We start from the raw sequence: 18870 nt of genomic DNA, 5'->3' as shown, positions 1-18870 counted from the left end.
CGTATTCACAAACTCTTTACTGATACTTTCACTTCTGGACAGATGCAGAAGTGAAAGTATCATTACAGTACATCACACATTACATCACATAAACTGTATCAATCCACAGCTTCATAGGAAAACATAGTGCCGCATTACTACACATAAAATAGTTCCTTGAGCTCCTTACATAACAAGGGCCTCTTTCAGTTATCATAAACCCATCGAGGCCTAGCCTACTACAGCACGTCATCACCATTTATCAGTAGGTACTATTGCATTGGCTTATATAATGACCATGGCAACCTTGACAGGGACAACAAGGAAGCAGACGTTGCGCGGACTTTTGCCCATCAACAGCTGTGCTTAGGCTATGTTTTTGTCTTCTTTCCTGATGCCTTTCCCTCTTCATGGGAGAGGTGGCTTGTAAGAGCTACACCAACAGTGGAAGTGATGACTACATGGCTGGGTGTATCATAGTTGAATTAAATATGTATTTAGATGCAAATGCACACACACACACACACACACACACACACACACACACACACACACACACACACACACACACACACACACACACACACACACACACACACACACTTCAAGAAAACATATTGAGTGTTGGTCATGATATAGACAACATCCTGTCAGTTTTCCATGTTGACAAAAACATATGTCTCTCAGTCTGTGCAATGATAGCCATAGGCATACAGAATCCATGACTTTATGCCACATGTATTGACTGATATATATTTGCTCATATTTTATTTATTTGCTTACAATGCATGTCAGAGCTGTTGATGTGGTGTGAGTCTTGACAGTAGCTGGTTATTTAGGTCAACCATTCCTGGACTTGGAGTTGGCAACACGTGTGAACTCTCTTAAAGCCAGACACTCACAGGCTGAGCACAATGTTTATTCAGATGAGACTTTTCCATAAATGACTGCACACGAAAACCTCTCGACAAGGCAGGCTGTGACTGTGTGTTTTGGTATGATATTTTCCAACAACAATTCTAGGCCTAGGCCTACCCAGGCCTATATAGGACATGTAATTTTCTCAAAATCCCTTAGATAGACAGCAGTGAATGCTGAGCATTTGATGAGCTACCAGACACAATTTAGCTTCAGGCGTTATTTTGCAGCACTGATCGCAAAATAACTTTTTTAAACTCAGTGCTCAGCTCAGTTGGGGATGCTCGAGGGCCAGTGACGCTTACATGTGCGACAAACAAACATCTGTTGACGTCATTTCGGCGACGAAACTGGAACAGCGAGAACAGTATGGAAGTCGAAGTAGTTGTGTTCGTTATGGTGCTTTATTGTTGTGCAACTGCGATTTTTACATCCATATTGGAAAAGAGATCAGCATGCTTGGAAAGGGAGATAGAATGTGCAGAGATGGAAAGATCTGAGAGGAGGAGAGGGCTGCTACAACGAATAAGGGAACTCGATTTGAGGTTGGCTCGTGTTAGGCAGTGGCACAACAGACGAAGAAGGGTAAGCTCACGTAAACTGTTACCTGAAAGTATACCGTTACCGGGGTATAGTTTGTTGGTACCTTTCCTTGTATTGTTAACGTAGTAATGAATGCCCTATTGTAATTACTTTGTGTTGTTTTTAGATTCTTCGATACTATCGTGCACGACGTAGTTCCACGGTAACTGTTTGGCTTCGCAACAGAGCAAGACGACTTGTGGCGGAAAACGCTACTTGATGACCAACTTGCAAAAGGTTTCCGAATGCCGTAAGCCGTGCTTCTGAAGCTATTGCATGTGTCATCCTGACTCGGCAGAGGTATGACCCTTTATGGAAGCACACTACATCTCGGGTGGCCTTTGGCGTCAGAGCTTTGCTCCACAGTGGGGAGCTCTTTTGGTGTTACACACAACGCTGGAAAGGGCGTCGAGTATGGTGGGGGGATTCCCTACTGATGTCAGTTCTGATATCAGTCATGTAAACGAACTGACTGGCATTCTACCCAGTTCACAAATGAAGAGTAGGCCTATGAGACCGCTGAGGGATTGGTTTTACAGGGAATGTTGTCACTTGCTGTCTTCACTTGTGTGATGATCAATTCTATGGTAGAGTTTACTACTGGTCAGCACTCTGAATACCAGGGGCACCAGATTACTCTGATCACTGTGGCTTTATCGTTTCAATCTGTCATTTTTTATGTTTTCTTTGTCAACATAATGAGTGGACGTCCGTTGATATGGTACAACCTAGAATTATGATTGGATTGGCATTGCCTGTGTTTGACAATAAACTCAAATAATGTATGCTTGTTCTTGTTTCATCTTTTGATCCACAATCAAAATCATTTACTGGAAATAGCAAAAAAAAATATACATATAAAAATCTCAAATGTCGGAAACACAATGCACCTCAAAGTACCTCACCCCATAAAGTCTGTACCTAATTCAAATCTAGGCAATTTCACACCAAGTGCACTATACAAACTATACACAGTCCTTTAACAACTGTTCCTCTAGTCCAGTGGTGGGGTCACAGGACTGTCGGTCTTGTCCAGGACCTGGACAAGTCGGTTGAGAACGTTCAGGAAGCCCTGCTGAAAAGTCTCCTGCTGTCGCCTGGCTTCGGCCGCTTCCTCGCGTCGGAGGGCGAACTCCCGCTCGCGCGCCTCGGCCTCCCGGGAATCGTGTGCCATGAGCATCTGGTAGTAGCGCTCCCGCTGGTCGAGTTCTTGCCGCAGGATGTCGATGTGGGCTTCCTCCATCTCCTGCATTGTCTCCAGGAAGATGGTGTCCCTTTTCTCCATCTCTCTCACCACGTGTTGTAACTCAGAATCCCTTTTTCTTTTTCCTGGGAAGAAATTGGGACACAGGAGTTTGTCTTTAGTTATTATTTATTTAGTTTTTTCTCCATTAATTATATTCCTGAAATGTTGAACCCCTAAAAAACATTCTGTACACATTAAAAAAATCAGCCTTATTCAAAACAATCAAAAAGCAGTGATCTAGATCTGTGTGTTTTCCATACCGTTGATGTGATGAGGACCTTGCTCCAGTGATCTCAGACCAAAAGAGGGTGAGGCAGATTCGCAGCAGACAGAGGTCCCTGGCGAGTACAAGCCATGCTCTTCAATGCGAGCGCATTCTGCATGTTTATCTGAAAAACATCAAAACAACATAGATTAATATGAGGTAAAACTGCACTGAAACCCCTCGCTTTTGAGCTTCCAGTAACTCAAAATCCCCCCAAAATATTTTTTTCCTAGGAAAATGGGCATGTGTGCTTTCCTTCTTTGATGTTATTTTTTGTCTTACATTTTGAGTTCCAAATACAGCTGGAATGGCAAATTATGTACGCCTCAAAAATACAGCCTCGCAGCAGGAATCAACGCTGTCCAAGAGCAAGCTGCAAGCGAGACTGTTGTAAATGTGCTGTTTGACGTACTTTTGACCTGATCAGAAACATGTGATGGCGAGATGAGTCCAAAAGAGGGTGAGGCCGATTCAGGGCAGCCAGAGGTTCCTGGAGAATCAATCAAGCCGCCGAGGTGAATCCGTTCTTTATGCTCATCTGCAAAACATCACACTGCCGTAGATTAATATGGGATGTAACAGAACTGAAAATCACATCACAACCCTCTTGCAGGATCGGCTGACGAGTTGCCTCAGAAGAAACCATGCTGAGTTTGGTCATGTCACAGACAAGATCCTGTCAGTTTTCCATATTCACAAAAACATATTTCTCTCAGTCTGTACAACAATTCTTCTTTATAGTCATAGACATACAGAACCCATAGCTTAATGCCACATGTGTTGACAGAGCTCCTCGGATTGATGCATCTTTTAATTCTTTCTCAGTATAATTATTTGCTGTCACAGTTTTAAAAAGTAGACTACCACTAATTACCTTCTGATTCTTGCTCGTTATTACTGTTGGACCTGGAGTCATCATCACTCATGACCTCCAACAACAAGGACTCGCCATGGTTTGTGCCTGACATGTGAACATACTCCGCCTGGCGGCTCAGTATTGCGTCTAACGCGTCGAACCAACGGGGCCTGCCCAGTCTTTTGCCAGGGTCAACGGTGGTGCTCTCCTGCTCTTTAATTCTCCGGTAATCCTGTTTCATTTTCTTGATTTTGTCCCGGCAGTGCTTCGAGGTGTGGTGGATGCCCATTTTGGCCAAGCGGTCGGCGATCTTCTGGTACACCTTTTCGTTGCGCCTCAACATACCAAACTCCCTCTGTATCTCATCCTCGGCGTAGATGCTCAGTAAGGCCTGTACCTCTGTGTGTGTCCATTTGTCTCCCACTTTCACTGAGCCCTGGCTTTGCTCAGGGGTCTCTGAAACTAAACACCAATACGCATTGCTACAAAACAGATGAACATGATATCAACATGCATTAAATAGTTTTAATTCAGCTGTAATATCACTTTTTTTTCTGATCTAATGACTGACTGATGGAGCAATAGAGCAGACAGCACATTTCAGAAAATATTGTTCTTAATGACCGTGTGTGTGTGGTCGGGTGGAAGTTATCAGAATCCTGAACTAATAATAATCCAAATATGATAATAGATCAAAATGTTCCTGGGGAATGTGGGGGGAAATGCTATTTCTTTGTAGGGATTACATAGTCATTAATAGGCCTAAAAATACCTTGTTTATAGTTCTTAATTGAATAGGTCTGAATAGGTCTAATTAGGTCTGAATTAAATATGGTCCTAGTTGAAAAATAGGCCATACGCAATAAACTGGAAAAGGTCTGATGAGTTAACATTTGAGATGCTTCAAACCATGAATGGATAAACCTAAGAGGCAAGGTCGAGAGTACCTCACCAGTACCTCCAAGAACCAGAACCATTCTGCTTACAGACCGAGTTGAGCATGCGCTGTGCGTGAGCAGCGCTGAAGAACATGAACACCACGCAGGCGTAGCTCTGAGCTCAGCGTTTCATTTAAGCAGGGCAGCATACTTGCTTAGCAGGCTAACCCCATGTTAATGAAACAGGTCGCTAGGTTCAACATACAATCGAAATAGTATAGAAGTTTCTCATCAGATGTGTACGTACCTTCTGCAGATGAACTATCTAATTCAAGATTGTTGATCACGGTAACATTGTCCGGTATAGCATTCCACGCGGTAGCATCAAATGTTACGGCTTCCGAATACGCAGGTCGGTTGCCCAGAATCAAGTCTAGAGAATTGAACCACTTGCTGGTTCGTCCTCTTGAGCCGCCACTTTGCAAGATAGTTTCTTTAGCTTTTTTGTAGTCTTGTTTGAGCTTTTTAATTTTTTCTCGGCATTGCTTTGGGGTATGGTATATTCCCCTTTGAGCTAAACGCAACGAAATAACCTGATACACCTCCGTGTTCCGCCGTGCACCCTGGATGCAATCCTCTGAGTATATGCTTAGAAATGCTTCGACTTCACTGTCTGCCCATCGTTCAACAGCCTTTGTTGCGATTTCGATCTCCATGTTATTCTGTTGGTATCTATTTTGAAACTTTTTTTTAGAAAACCGTAGCTCAAGAGTTCCGGAACTATGGTATCCAAAACCGGAACTACAGAGTTCCAATCGAAGTTCCTGTTTTGGCAGGTCCGGCTGACGTCACACGCAGTCTGCGCGTTCTCGTGGTGGACACCTACAGAAAACACTCCCCAGACTTTTCATCTAGGAAAATATCTCAAAATATACCAATTTATTTCCCAGAATTTCCCTTACATAGGCCTGCTCTGTTTGGCAAACAGAGCAAAAAAAAAAAGATTAGATCATGATGGCTTGTTGGTGCTTGGTGCTCCCCAACCCCTCTATCTATTTATTTATATATTTTTTATGTATTTATTTATCGACACTTGAGCACAAGGAATTTCATTACTTATAAATTATTTTAATGAATAGCCTACATAAACTTGAACTTGGCGTAAGCTACGCATAGAACTTCAATACAGTTGGGCATTTTTAGACCATCATTAACTCTGAATTGCTTGTGACTGTGACTAAAAAGTTTGTCCGAAATGTTCACATGAAAACAGGATATTTACTGATGTATTTTGGCCTGACTGAGATCTCTGATATCACTGGTTAATTGTTAGTTAATAGCCCAATTCAGAGGGCTTCAAATCGCTTATAGCACAACAATGTGAGAGCTGTGTCATAGTTGAAATAGGCCTATACTTTCAAGTTGTTGACATGATTGAAGGCATTTTCAACCCAAGGCTTAGCAGCTCCCCACACACCCTAGGGGGTAAGCTTACAATAGGATGCACATATGTAGGCTACCCAAAGGTGCATCCTAATCAAATTTTCCATGAGCAAATCCACTGAGATTGCTCAGCCCCCAAACAACATGAAGTTTAATCTCCAAAAGGGGTGCTACCTACTGTGAGCCATCTGTCTCGTTGAGCGTGTGTCAAGTCCCATCTTAATTCACTGCATTGCTCATCCCAAGTGGAGTGTAACAATAAACCAAATTCATCTGTTTTACTGATCAGCAAAAGGTTGTAAACATGCACAAAGGTGTATCTGAATGTCATTTACCAAGTCAAATGCAAACAGACACCCGACAGAGGGCTGACTAATGTCAATTTCATTCAACAACAGATGGAGATGAACAGGATTTTATTGTCACACATTGAGTGCCCTGTATATGTGTACATCAGTGAGTAAAAATACTAAAAGAATGAACTTGAAAACATATTGTACCTTATGAACAATTTCACAATTTTGTGTATGACAGAAAATATGCATATTATTATTCTGATAGACTGTCGAGATCTCATACTCAGAATTTCATATTACAAAGATTTGCTTAAAAAACTGTAAAAGCATCTCAATGCCCACAAAATTGAAACAACAAGAGGGCAGATTCTGAATAGGTCAATATATTACGAGGTCTTCATACACCCAGCTGCTCCTGTTCAAAAGTCTTTTGTAAATCTTGTAAATGGTCATCATATTTGTGTTTAACTTACTTTGATAAATAATTAGCATTTGTAAAAATAAATAAAATAAATATATAAAAGTTTTAAAAATACAGTTAAAAATGAAACGGTACAGTTCATACAAATGTGTCACTCTGAGGCCTATGATCTGAAGATCTCAATATCAATCTCTGATCTCAACCAGGTCAAATAAAACATTAAATAGATACATTTACCAGAAATAGCTTTGCCTATCTTTGGGAAATGTCTTGTTTGAATTGCATGAAATAGCTTTAAAATCCTTTTTTTTCCCCTTTGAGTACATCAGCCTGGGTAACCAGCCTGGGTAACCATAGTATGTGGTTAGGTTTACTGCCCTCCAATACTCAATAGAATCAATAGAAATCCCTGTCTGTTGAGAATTGTGGTATCCTGTTTAATCTCTACACAAATCGACATTTAGAAAAGACAGTGCACTGTATAATTTGTGCCAATACTGCACGCGTTGTAGAAATCAAATAAATAACCATTTTGGCTCACAAAGTGTTAATGCAAAACACACATATTTAGAGTGTTGTTAGCCATGTGAAGTCACGTCAGGTCCACCACAATAATATAATTAAATAAAATGCAACATTAAAAGAAATCACAAACAAACCTGCCCCGCAGACTGCCATCAGGAATCTAAACATCCCATAATCATTCATATTTAAACAGGATGGACATCACTGATGTATAATAGTATGCACTTGTGATGCCCCGTCATGAGCTGTTGCCATAGAGAGATCCCATATGTTTTACTGCATCTGATCTGAGAAGTAGCACATGCATGCTTATGGTGTCATTTCAGCATAGTGGAACAACAAAGAAACGTAGTGATTTAGAAAAATAAAGACACTGTCTTACAGGCTTGCGTTAGTCCTCACATCATAAGCTTATACATCACAACCGTTGCTCAAACTCATACAGATCATCTATTGTTTCATAACAGAAAAAACCCTAGTTCATACCCCCCAACTTTTAATAGGAGGACATCCATTCACTTTAATAACTGTTCTTTAAATTGGCCGTTATAGAGCATACTTGACCATGCAGTGTTAACTATGTTACTATTTCACATCATAGAAAAAAAGCAAACATTTGTTTTGTTAGGAATTGTCTTGCACAGTGGCAGTAAAAATGGCTTTCTTTGTCTTAATCCTGTATAGTACCCGTCCTCCCGTCCGTTTAACATCCTCGACCTCGGAAGGGGCTCATATCCATGTGATCGTCTTCACATTAGGTGATGGTTTGTTGTTTTTTGTTCCATTAACACCCAGAGATGGGTGTTAATGAGGAGTTATAGGTATAAATCAGAAATACATTGATGGATTGATTGCCGAAGTTGGTGTCCAGCGTTTATGGTGCAAAAGCAGAGTTATTTCTGTTTCTGAAAATGTACAATTACAATTACAAAATTTAAAATTAATATCCTTGATTCTGGTGAACGAATGTGTGAACGAAAGCCGCCCGCTCTGGCTTGGTCCTGAGCTTGTTTGAGTGCGCACACAGACCAGAGATCTAGACGACCGTGAGGAGAAGTTTTGGTGACTTACAAAAAAACAAGAAGAAAAAAAAAAAAGCTTTAGAATCATGAAGTGCACCTTTAAAACTCGCGCCGCAGCTTAGACGGAGGACGTCTGCAGGTTCTCCCCGGGAGCTTTCCCCTGGAGGCCGCCGACGAACGTGTCCGAGTCGAGCAGCTCCACGATGCTGTAGGGCGAGCAGTCCTCCAGGCCCATCTTCCCGCACACCCAGCCGCAGAAGCCCTTCTCCAGGTCCCGCACGGCCTGCCACCACTCGCCGAAGGCCCACGACACCTGCACCACGGCCGAGTAGACGGCCAGCGACACCGACACGGCCATGATGAGCATGGGGTAGAAGATGATGAGGAACGGGCAGACGGTGATCTTGTGCCAGAACGTCCGCTCCTCGTTGTACACCAGGAAGACGTTGTACCAGGTGAGCGTGCCGTAGTAGAAGGAGGTGATGAAGGAGAGGAGGAAGACCACGGGCGCGCACGACAGGCTCCACAGGACCACGTGCGGGCCCTGGCCCACGCCCAGGCCGCAGGAGCGCCGCGAGCGCCCGTCCCGCTCGCACTCGGCGTCCAGCCGCTCCTTGGACTTGGCCAGGTCGCGGAGCTTCTTCTCCGACAGCGTCACGTGGATGTCCACCATCTGACCCTTCTTCTTGCCGCGCGTGATGGTGCCCGTCAGTGTCACGTAGCGGCTGTCTGGAGGCAGGCTCCACTCTGCAGAACACACGGGGAAAAAGTTAGTACTTACACACACACACACACACATCAGGATCACATAGCAAAGGGAGGAAGGTAACACACACACACACACACACACACACACACACACATCAGGATCACATAGCAAAGGGAGGAAGGTAACACACACACACACACACACACACACACACACACATCAGGATCACATAGCAAAGGGAGGAAGGTAACACACACACACACACACACACACACACACACACACACACACTCACACACACATCAGGGTCACATAGCGGCTGTCTAGGGGCAGTCTCCACCCAGCAAACCGCAAGTTTTCAAGTTAGTAGTTGAAAGGATGCGTCTTCCCAGTCTTTGTTGCCACATCCAATGCCCAAAGGGAAGAAGGTAACACACACATACACACACACACACACACACACACACACACTCTCAAAGGGAGGAATGTAGCACAGACACACACACACACACGCACGCACTCAAAGGGAAGAAGGTAGCACACACACACAGACACTCAAAGGGAAGAAGGTAGCATGCACACACACACTCAAAGAGAAGAAGGTAGCACACACAAACACATATCACACTCAAAGGAAAAAAGGTAGCATACACACACACACAGGTGCATCGAGGAAGGGTGCCATGACAGTGAAAATTACCATATTGTTTGACATAGCAAAAATAAATAGGTGATATAGTGATAAGTCAGCTTTCACCTGAAGACGTGTGTGTGTGTGTGTGTGTGTATTATATCTTCTTACCTTTGGGTACTGAATGTGGGAAAATTGGCTACTAATTTATTCATGCTGTTAACACTTTCGACTGAGAAGGGGTCAATTACATAGAGGAAAACAGAGGAGATGGAGAAAGCGCAACTCAACTGTGCAGTAGTAAATAAATTGAAAAAAAAATAGACTGTGCATATCTGTTTGCAGTGATAATATAGGCTGCTAAATAGACAGTCAGGACTACTAGCTGAGCATTTCTTTTTAAAAACCGCACCATTGTCTCAGCTCAACTGGACTGTATTCAATTCTTCAAGCGCAATTTAACAGCAAACCCAACTGCACATCGGTCACTCATCATTGTGTTTGAGGGCAAGCCTGGGAGTGTTCTGTAGTTCTGTTATTAGGCTAAGGGGAACAGACAGTAGCCTATGTAGAAGGGAATGTTTTGTCATGCTGTTCTGTTCTGTACAGGAGGACAGAAAAGAGGACCTCACCTTCACCTGTGGGCGTGGTCAGAAACTTGGCCCCCTCCTCGGAGGCCCTGTCCCTCTCCTCCTCTCCCCCCTGCTCCTCGTCCAGCACTCTGTCGGCGTCCGAGCGGTACACGATGATGGACTCGGGACGCGGCTCCTTCCTCCTCTTCTTCCTCCTCTTGTTGACGGCCGAGCTGGTGGAGGTGGGCTCCACGTCGTCCGCCTGGCTCACGGATGCCTCCGAGCGGAGGGAGGCCAGGTTGGGGCTCTCCGACCCCGGCTGACCATCCTGCTCCATCCCTGCCTCGGCCTGTTCACACCTCTGGAGGAGTGTGTGTGGGTCTGGTAGTGTTGGGGGTCTGTTGTTGTCACTCTGCTGTTTCAGTCTACTTGGGAGAATGGTGTCTTCAGGCTACAGTGGATTTTTGGTTTCACGCATGGCAAACTTGTTCATAAACCTGGAAGACAGTGAATGGCCATGTAAATAGCCAAGTGTAAACAACCATTGGTTTTTCTTATGAAAAATGAAAGGCTGCAGGATTTAAAGTGGGTTACACCATTGATTAAATCCTAATCCCAGACTCGCAATTATATAGTTATTACATGTTTGAAAATACTTGAATCGGCACTTTCCTCCATAAAGACGCATTTATTAATGACCCATTTTCGCATAAACTGTACATTTTGCTATTTGTAAATATATCGTCATGATAGTTCTACCTATAGGCCTAGATTAGTTATACAATCGTTTATTATGTCCACATTACAAATGAATGCATTGCTAATTTCATTTGTGGCTATTATGGGAACCCCCACATTGTGACAATGACTGAACAAGGCAATACCATGCATTGTTATTTGCCGACACCCTTTTCCGTCTTCTTCTAGCGAACAAAACCCCAGCTATTTGGTCGTTACAGTGAGTGGATGAGACGAGGGGGGGAAATATAAACAATCAACGTTTTCAAGAGCGTAATATAAATTCAGTTCTTGCGATTGTAGCCATGTATTGTTTGCGGAGTTAGCTACCCGAAGCGGAGAGATTAACGGTGGGACTGTCTCCTTCACCAGCTGATCTTTAAATCACACCCATCCACCCCATCGCTGTTTGCCGGCTCTATCTGCACAGAAACATCACACACCGAACGTAGCCTATATCGGATGCTTACCTTATTTTCAATCTGTGCAAAAAAACGGTTCGTTGACTATAATAGCATGTCAATTGCGAGCCTGATTGTTTTATTCCAAAATGCAGCCTGCTCTGACGCGTGTCCCACAAACAGCCGCCATACAGATGCGCTCATTCACTGCCCATTGCCCAGAATGTCATTTCCCCCGCCCATTAATTCCCCAACCTCTGTCCTATCCAATCAGACAAGGATATGGACCGGCCATTTAAATTCGGTGTAATCCAAAACGAGGTTAGAAGCCCCCTCTCTCGAGCCCGGTGGAAGTGCACAATGAAGGCCTTTAGCAAGCTGTCACTTGCATATTTTATGTCTCGAAGGTTTTAAGTTGGCCCTGCAGAAGAATGAGGTCTATTTACAGACGCGAGCATATAAAGCCTGTTTTAATTTTATGACGGTGAATTCGTTGTAATTTATGTGCAGGGCCTGGCCCATACTAATAATTAAAAAAGCCATCTTTAGAATAATAAAAGAAAACATGTACATGTATAAATGCATACAGCCTAGAAGATCTGAACCAGGGTGTTAGTGAGGTTAATTGAAATTTAACATAAGGAGGCTTTTAGAAATAGATAGATTAAAGGTTATCTGGAAACATGCACTGCATCCAAAATTCCACTAGGGATCGCCCCTTTCCACAGTATTGTTTGTACGAGTCCCTCACACATGCAGATGAAATCTTTGTCAACCTTCACATTGTGCAGTAGGCCTAGTGATCGCCTCTTGATGATATTCTTGTCTGCCATTGCATGCTGCCCAACATTGGTTGTCTTCACAACAAAATCACTTGATTCTCTAGATACTTTGAATTATGAGATGGCATGCAAACTACTTTTTCAAGAAGCCTTCGAGCAGAAGTTCTCAACCTTTTTGAGGCTAAGGCACACATACCAAAGGTCAAATCTTGGCTTACCGACGTTACATTATGGTAACTGATTATGAATCATCATCACATACATTATTATAGACTGTAGAGGGCATTCTTTTTTCTTTTTTTTTAAACATTTTTTCTATAGGCCAGTGTTCATGAACTGAGACCACAGTATAGATTAGAGATTAGATCAGATTCATTGTCATTGTGCACAGAGAGGAAATGCAGTTAGTGTCTAACCAGAAAAAGCAGAAAAGTGCAATGTGAACAGTACAGACAACCGGAAAGAGATGTGTTTTAGGAAAACACATGACGTTTGGTGTATGAAGGTATATTTGGTGCAAAAGTCACAAGCACATTTAACTGAAGATTTCGCATGTGCACACTAAAGTCACAACTGTGTAACCGTAAAGTTGAAGTTGTACATATTTTTTTTTATACCTTGTTAACACAAAATAGAGGCTACGGGTTCACAAATCCTTATTACAGGTACACAAACCCTATCCTGTGCATCACAACTTCCTGGCCTCATGCCCTCAAGACCTTTGCCCCAAATACACTGCAACCTTTGGGGCAAAAGCAAAATACATTTGCACATCCACATTTGCCCCAAAAGTTGCAGTGTATTTGGGGCAAAAGTCTGTAGGAGCATACTGTATATACAATCACTTACACATGTCATAGCTAGTTTGAAATCTACCATGGATGGTTATAATTTTATGGCAGTTGGAATGTTTAGTTCCAGAATCGGCAGTGGGCGGGACTGTTGTGGTCTATTGTTGTATTATATTATGGCTTATTTGACTGCCATATCTGCCAGTCCTTCAACGACCGTAGCGTTAGCCAGAACAGTCCGAGTTTTCACTGTAAATTACTCATGGACGGGCAGACACAAGTGGTTTCATTTACTGGTTTTAATGAAATCTTTTCTCCCAGTCAAACCGTGAAAACTAATAATACACAGTATTAAACACATAAACCCATGTAAGCTTATTAGCAGTAATATAATATAATATAATATAATATAATATATAATATAAAATAAAATACAAACAGACGAATTACCTCGTTTGGTTGCATGCTGTGACAGGAAAATCACCTTGAGGTCTTCCTACTCTCAACATTTCTTAATTAATTAATAATGTATCTCAACATGTAATACTTTCGTCTGATTGACTATAAAACTCACTAGCACTGGCATTAATTCACATTGACTATACCCAGCAAGGGAGAATGACGGACGTGTTCTCGTGTTCGAGACAAATAAATGTCCAGCCCTAATGAGAGAGCTGCTATGGTGTCCATGGCGGCCATGTTGCAACTCATTCGTAGGCTGGGTGTACGAGACAAATGGATTGCAGCAGAACTCTGAGCCCCTACCCTCCTCATCTCCATCTCCTCTCTCAGTCTGCCCTGTATAGTAGCTCTGAAACATCCAACCTCATTCTCTCAATCTCCCTGTCCTTCACCATCTGTCTGTAATTTGCTCTCCTCCAACTCCTTCACCAAATGATGGAGACTCTGCACAATCTCCACCAGTCTCTCTATCTCTCTTTTATTCTCCTCCATCTGTCTCCTGAACTCCCCCGCAATCTTACTTTTGATGATGCTGATGTTTTTCTGTAGTTCAGACAGGATGATCTTCATGAGATATATTTCTGCTTCGGACCAGGCCTCTTGCTCATAGCTCTCTCTCATCATCTCCAACTCCTCTATGTGTCTCTCCTCCATCTCTCTTCTTTCTTTCTCAAGATCCTCTTTCAGTCTATCCATCTCTCTCCTCTTCTCCTTCTCCTCCTTCAGCTGTCTCTCCAACTCTGTCCTCTTCTCCTCATTATTTTCATTCTCTAGTTCCTTCTCCAGCTCTGCTATTTTCCTCTCTATTGCAAGGATATTTTCTTCCCTTTCATGAATGTCTCCCTTCATTTTCCTTTCTGGGTTTTCTATCTCTTTCTCCTTCCTCTTCGTACATTCCCTCAATTTCTCCTCTATCCTTCTCTTTATCTCTCTGAGTTGTCTCTCTGCGATCTGGTAGGTCTCACTACTGTAAAATGTCTCTCTATTTCCTGAAACCATTTCTTCTATTTTCTCTAGCAACTGTGTTATCTCAGAGTCATCAGGTCTGTCTTTAATGTTGAGAAGGTGACACCTGTTTCCACATTTCTCTACTAACTGCTGGAGCACCTGGCTCCTTGTCTGGAGCAATCCCTCCACATTCCTCTCTCTCAGCCCCTTAGCATGGGTGAAGACGATCAGTGTGTGTCTCCAACAGTCCTCCCCAAAAATGTCCTCCATTTTCTCCAGCATCTTCCTCTCTTCCCCTTCAGACGGCTCTGCTGGAATCACCAGGAGGAAGGCGTGAGGTCCTGGAGCAGACAGACGGACGCAAAGCCCCACGTCTTGTCTCATGTCCTTCTCAGAAAGTCCACTGCAGAACCAGTCTGGAGTGTCCACCACGGTCACTCGTCTCCCAGCCACCTCTCCTTGTCTGCTCTCACTGTGCTGGGTCTCTGTGGATGTGTGTGTAGGTGAGTGTGTGCCCAGGATGCTGTTTCCTGCTGCCCTCTTCCCAGCTGTGCTCCCCCCCAGCAGCACAAGCCTCAGCTCAGACACAGCAGGAGACACAGGGGCGGCTGGACCAGGAATCTTTCCTCCCACTGTGAATACACACAGTCACGGTAAGCCATCACACAGTTACATCATAGCACTGTTAACACTGTTGCTAGCTCTTGTTGGTCACGAGTCATGTTTTAAAATGCTAATTTCTAGCAATTTGTGTTTGTTGAAGCTACGTGGTAGCATAGCTGACTGTGTTGTGTTACATAATGTAATGTGGAACTTATAGTACTGTAACTTATATGGAACTAAGTATTTCTTCTGTATTCTTTTACAGTTTTAAGAAAAAAGACCAGTGTCTGTACTTTGAATGAATGTTCAAAACAACAGTGTTAGCTAGCTGTCTAGTTCTGCCTGCTGGTAAAGCAGTGGCCGAGGGCAGCAGAAAAATGGCAGGCCAATCAGTGATGAGAGGGGAAGATGAAACCCAGCCAAACAGGAGAGATAGATGTGCAGGTTTCCAGCCTGAACTGCAGGGCGAATTCCAAATCCAAAAGATCACTGATGAGTTAGTCTGAAGGCAACATACTGCTTCTCCTCCAGATGACCGATTGACCTGGATCTGGGAGCCCAACATAGAAACACAGACATACACAGCGTAGCATACACACAGCAACGGTTGTCTTTTACTCACCATCTCCACATCTTTGTCTTTCTACCTCCAGCTGTTTCTCTCTCTCCACCAGCTCCTTCTCTTGCTCTTGCAGTTGGGTTCTCAGGTCCTGTACTTGTCTTTTACTGGTCTCCAACTCACTGGCCATGCTCTCCAGTAAATTCTCTCTCTCCCTCTCTCGTTTGGTTATGTTCTCCAATTCTGTGTCTCTTTCCTGGAGGAGTTTATTCTTCTCATCAAGTTGTCGGTTCATCTTCTCCATCTCTTTGTTCTTCTCCTCTAGTTGTTGTGTTGTCTCCTCCATCTCTTTGTTCTTCTCCTCTAGTTGTTGTGTTGTCTCCTCCATCTCTTTGTTCTTGTCCTCTAGCATCTTCTCCGTCTCCATCAGTCTTTCTGTCCTCTCCTCCAGAAGTTGCATCTTCTCCTTGAGATTATTTTCTCCATCTTTAATCTGTGACTCCTTTCCCTCCAGGAGCTTGTCTTTCATCTGTAATTGGTTGTCTTTCTCCGCTATCTTCTTGTCTCTCACCTTTATTATGTTTTCTCTCTCTTCTATCTGTTTGTCTCTCTCATTAATATGTCTGTTCATCTCCTCAATTTCCACATCTTTGTCTTTTAGTTGTTTTTCGTTCTCTTGAAGCATCCTACTGTCCTCTTCTAGTTTTCTGTTTTTCTCTGTTGTCCCTCTGTTCCTATCCTCTAGCTGTTGTGTTATCTTCTCCATCTCTCTGTTCTTATCCTCTAGCTGTTGTGTCATTCTCTCCACCTCTTTCAGCCTCTCCTCTAGTTGTTGTGTTGTCTCCTTCTTCTCCTCTAGTTGTTGTGTTGTCTCCTCCATCTCTTTGTTCTTCTCCTCTAGTTGTTGTGTTGTCTCCTCCATCTCTTTGTTCGTGTCCTCCAGTATCTTCTTCATCTCCATCAGTCTTTTTGTGCTCTCCTCCAGAAGTTGCATCTTCTCCTTGAGATTATTTTCTCCATCTTTAATCTGTGACTCCTTTCCCTCCAGGAGTTTGTCTTTCATCTCTAATTGTTTGTCTTTCTCCTGTGAGTTTTTCTCATTCTCTGCTATCTTCTTGTCTCTCTCCTTTATTATGTTTTCTCTCTCTTCTATCTGTTTGTCTCTCTCATTAAGGAGTCTGTTCCTGTCCTCCATTTCCACATCTTTGTCTTTTAGTTGTTTGTATTTCTCCTGAAGCATCCTACTGCCTTCTTCTAGTTTTTTGTCTTTCTCCATTATCTCTCTGTTCTTCTCTTCTAACTGTTGTTGTGTCTCATCCATCTCTCTGTTCTTCTCCTCTAGCTGTTGTTTGGTCTCATCCATCTCTCTGTCCTTCTCCTCTAACCGTTGTTTTGTCTTCTCCATCTCTCTGTTCTTCTCTTCTAGCTGTTGTGTCACACTTTCCTCTAGTTGTTGTTTTGTCTCCTCCATGCCTTTGTTCTTCTCCTCTAGTTGTTGTTTGGTCTTCTCCATCTCTCTGTTCGTCTCCTCTACATGTTGTGTCATTCTCTCCACCTCTTTCAGCCTCTCCTCTAGTTGTTGTGTTGTCTCTTCCATCTCTTTGTTCTTCTCCTCTAGTTGTTGTGTTGTCTCCTCCATCTCTTTGTTCTTGTCCTCTAGTATCTTCTCCATCTCCATCAGTCTTTCTGTGCTCTCCTCCAGAAGTTGCATCTTCTCCTTGAAATTATCTTCTCCATCTTTAATCTGTGACTCCTTTCCCTCCAGGAGCTTGTCTTTCATCTCTAATTGTTTGTCTTTCTCCACTATCTTCTTGTCTCTCTCCTTTATTATGTTTTCTCTCTCTTCTATCTGTTTGTCTCTCTCATTAAGACATCTGTTCATCTCCTCCATTTCCACATCTTTGTCTGTTAGTTGTTTGTCATTCTCCTGAAGCATCCTATTGTCCTCCTCTAGTTTTTTGTTTTTCTCAGTTATCTCTCTGTTCTTCTCCTCTAGCTGTTGTTTTGTCTCATCCATCTCTCTGTTCTTATCCTCTAGCTGTTGTGTCATTCTCTCCACCTCTTCCAGCCACTCCTCTAGTTGTTGTGTTGTCTCATCCATCTCTTTGTTCTTCTCCTCTAGTTGTTGTGTTGTCTCCTCCATCTCTTTATTCTTGTCCTCTAGTATATTCTCCATCTCTATCAATCTTTCTGTGCTCTCCTCCAGAAGTTGCATCTTCCTATTGAGATGATCTTCTCCATCTTTAATCTGTGACTCCTTTCCCTCCAGGAGCTTGTCTTTCATCTCTAATTGGTTGTCTTTCTCCGCTATCTTCTTGTCTTTCTCCTTTATTATGTTTTCTCTCTCTTCTATCTGTTTGTCTCTCTCATTAAGGAGTCTGTTTCTGTCCTCCATTTCCACATCTTTGTCTTTTAGTTGTTTGTATTTCTCCTGAAGCATCCTACTACCTTCTTCTAATTGTTTGTCTTTCTCCATTATCTCTCTGTTCTTCTCCTCTAGCTGTTGTTTGGTCTCACCCATCTCTCTGTTCTTCTCTTCCAGCTGTTGTTTGGTCTCACTCATCTCTCTGTTCTTCTCCTCTAGCTGCAGTTTCATCTTCTCCATCTCTTGATTCCTCTCCTCTATTTCCGCGTCCTTCTCGTTTAGTTGCTTTTCTTTATCCTTAATTTTCTTCATTTTGTTCTCCTCCAGCTGTCTCTGTTTCTCCATTAACTCGTCAGTTGCCTGCCACCATGAGGGGGAAGCTGGAAGATAACACATTTAGCTATATAAAAATGTCTGCTCATTACAAATGATGATGAATGAATGTGTGACTCCACTGCACAGTCAGTAGCAACACATAATCTTACCAGGCCTGATGACCATGATCCCTCCTAAAGAAATAGAGGCAGACATGAAATCATCATTACATAACATAATCATTACATAAGGACATACAATAAGAATACTGATAAAACAGTCTGCGTGTGTGTGTGCGTATGCATGTGCGTGTGTATGTGTGTTAACCCAACCACGGGTATGAGCTTGTGATTAAAGATGAACTTATTCTCTCCTATTCATCACATCCCACCTGTCATATCTCTCTTCTTACACTTTGAGAACCACTGCATTATTGGAAACCTCCTATTTCCGCCCATATGTGTCACCTAATATACATTTCTATACAAACCATTTTCATACAAACCAAGTACCCACCCCTAGCCTGACGAGCCAGACCCACATCAAGATGTAGGGTCTGGACA

The 18870-nt window shown here is 42.9% G+C and overlaps 4 protein-coding genes and 1 long non-coding RNA gene across 5 annotated transcripts; 1 reads left to right on the top strand and 4 right to left on the bottom strand.

The window, feature by feature from the left end:
• Positions 1–1248: 1248 nt before the first annotated feature.
• Positions 1249–2264, top strand: LOC134078811 (uncharacterized). The gene is made up of 2 exons (XR_009938870.1): positions 1249–1482; positions 1607–2264. It is a non-coding gene; the product is annotated as an uncharacterized LOC134078811 (long non-coding RNA).
• On the bottom strand, positions 2258–5527 carry LOC134078795 (uncharacterized). The gene is made up of 5 exons (XM_062534945.1): positions 5032–5527; positions 3865–4308; positions 3403–3528; positions 2986–3114; positions 2258–2808 (listed from the first exon to the last, which is right to left on the bottom strand). The coding sequence occupies exons 1-5, from the start codon at positions 5438–5440 to the stop codon at positions 2474–2476; spliced, it is 1443 nt and encodes a 480-aa protein (XP_062390929.1). The 5' UTR covers positions 5441–5527; the 3' UTR covers positions 2258–2473.
• A 3022-nt stretch (positions 5528–8549) lies between these two features.
• tmem169b (transmembrane protein 169b) lies at positions 8550–11610 on the bottom strand. The gene is made up of 3 exons (XM_062535108.1): positions 11552–11610; positions 10399–10840; positions 8550–9176 (listed from the first exon to the last, which is right to left on the bottom strand). The coding sequence occupies exons 2-3, from the start codon at positions 10678–10680 to the stop codon at positions 8550–8552; spliced, it is 909 nt and encodes a 302-aa protein (XP_062391092.1). The 5' UTR covers positions 10681–10840; positions 11552–11610.
• A 1839-nt stretch (positions 11611–13449) lies between these two features.
• On the bottom strand, positions 13450–16184 carry LOC134078792 (GTPase IMAP family member 8-like). The gene is made up of 2 exons (XM_062534943.1): positions 15691–16184; positions 13450–15097 (listed from the first exon to the last, which is right to left on the bottom strand). The coding sequence occupies exons 1-2, from the start codon at positions 16154–16156 to the stop codon at positions 13890–13892; spliced, it is 1674 nt and encodes a 557-aa protein (XP_062390927.1). The 5' UTR covers positions 16157–16184; the 3' UTR covers positions 13450–13889.
• A 57-nt stretch (positions 16185–16241) lies between these two features.
• Positions 16242–17840, bottom strand: LOC134078942 (putative leucine-rich repeat-containing protein DDB_G0290503). Its single transcript, XM_062535107.1, has 2 exons — positions 16504–17840; positions 16242–16258 (listed from the first exon to the last, which is right to left on the bottom strand). Exons 1-2 carry the CDS (start codon positions 17801–17803, stop codon positions 16242–16244), a joined length of 1317 nt encoding a protein of 438 aa, XP_062391091.1. The 5' UTR covers positions 17804–17840.
• Between the last annotated feature and the right edge of the window lie 1030 nt (positions 17841–18870).

Source organism: Sardina pilchardus, chromosome 4, assembly GCF_963854185.1.
Source record: "Sardina pilchardus chromosome 4, fSarPil1.1, whole genome shotgun sequence".
NCBI lineage: Eukaryota > Metazoa > Chordata > Actinopteri > Clupeiformes > Clupeidae > Sardina > Sardina pilchardus.
Note: the sequence above shows the minus strand (reverse complement) of the source record. Positions and strands in the feature narration are given on the sequence as shown.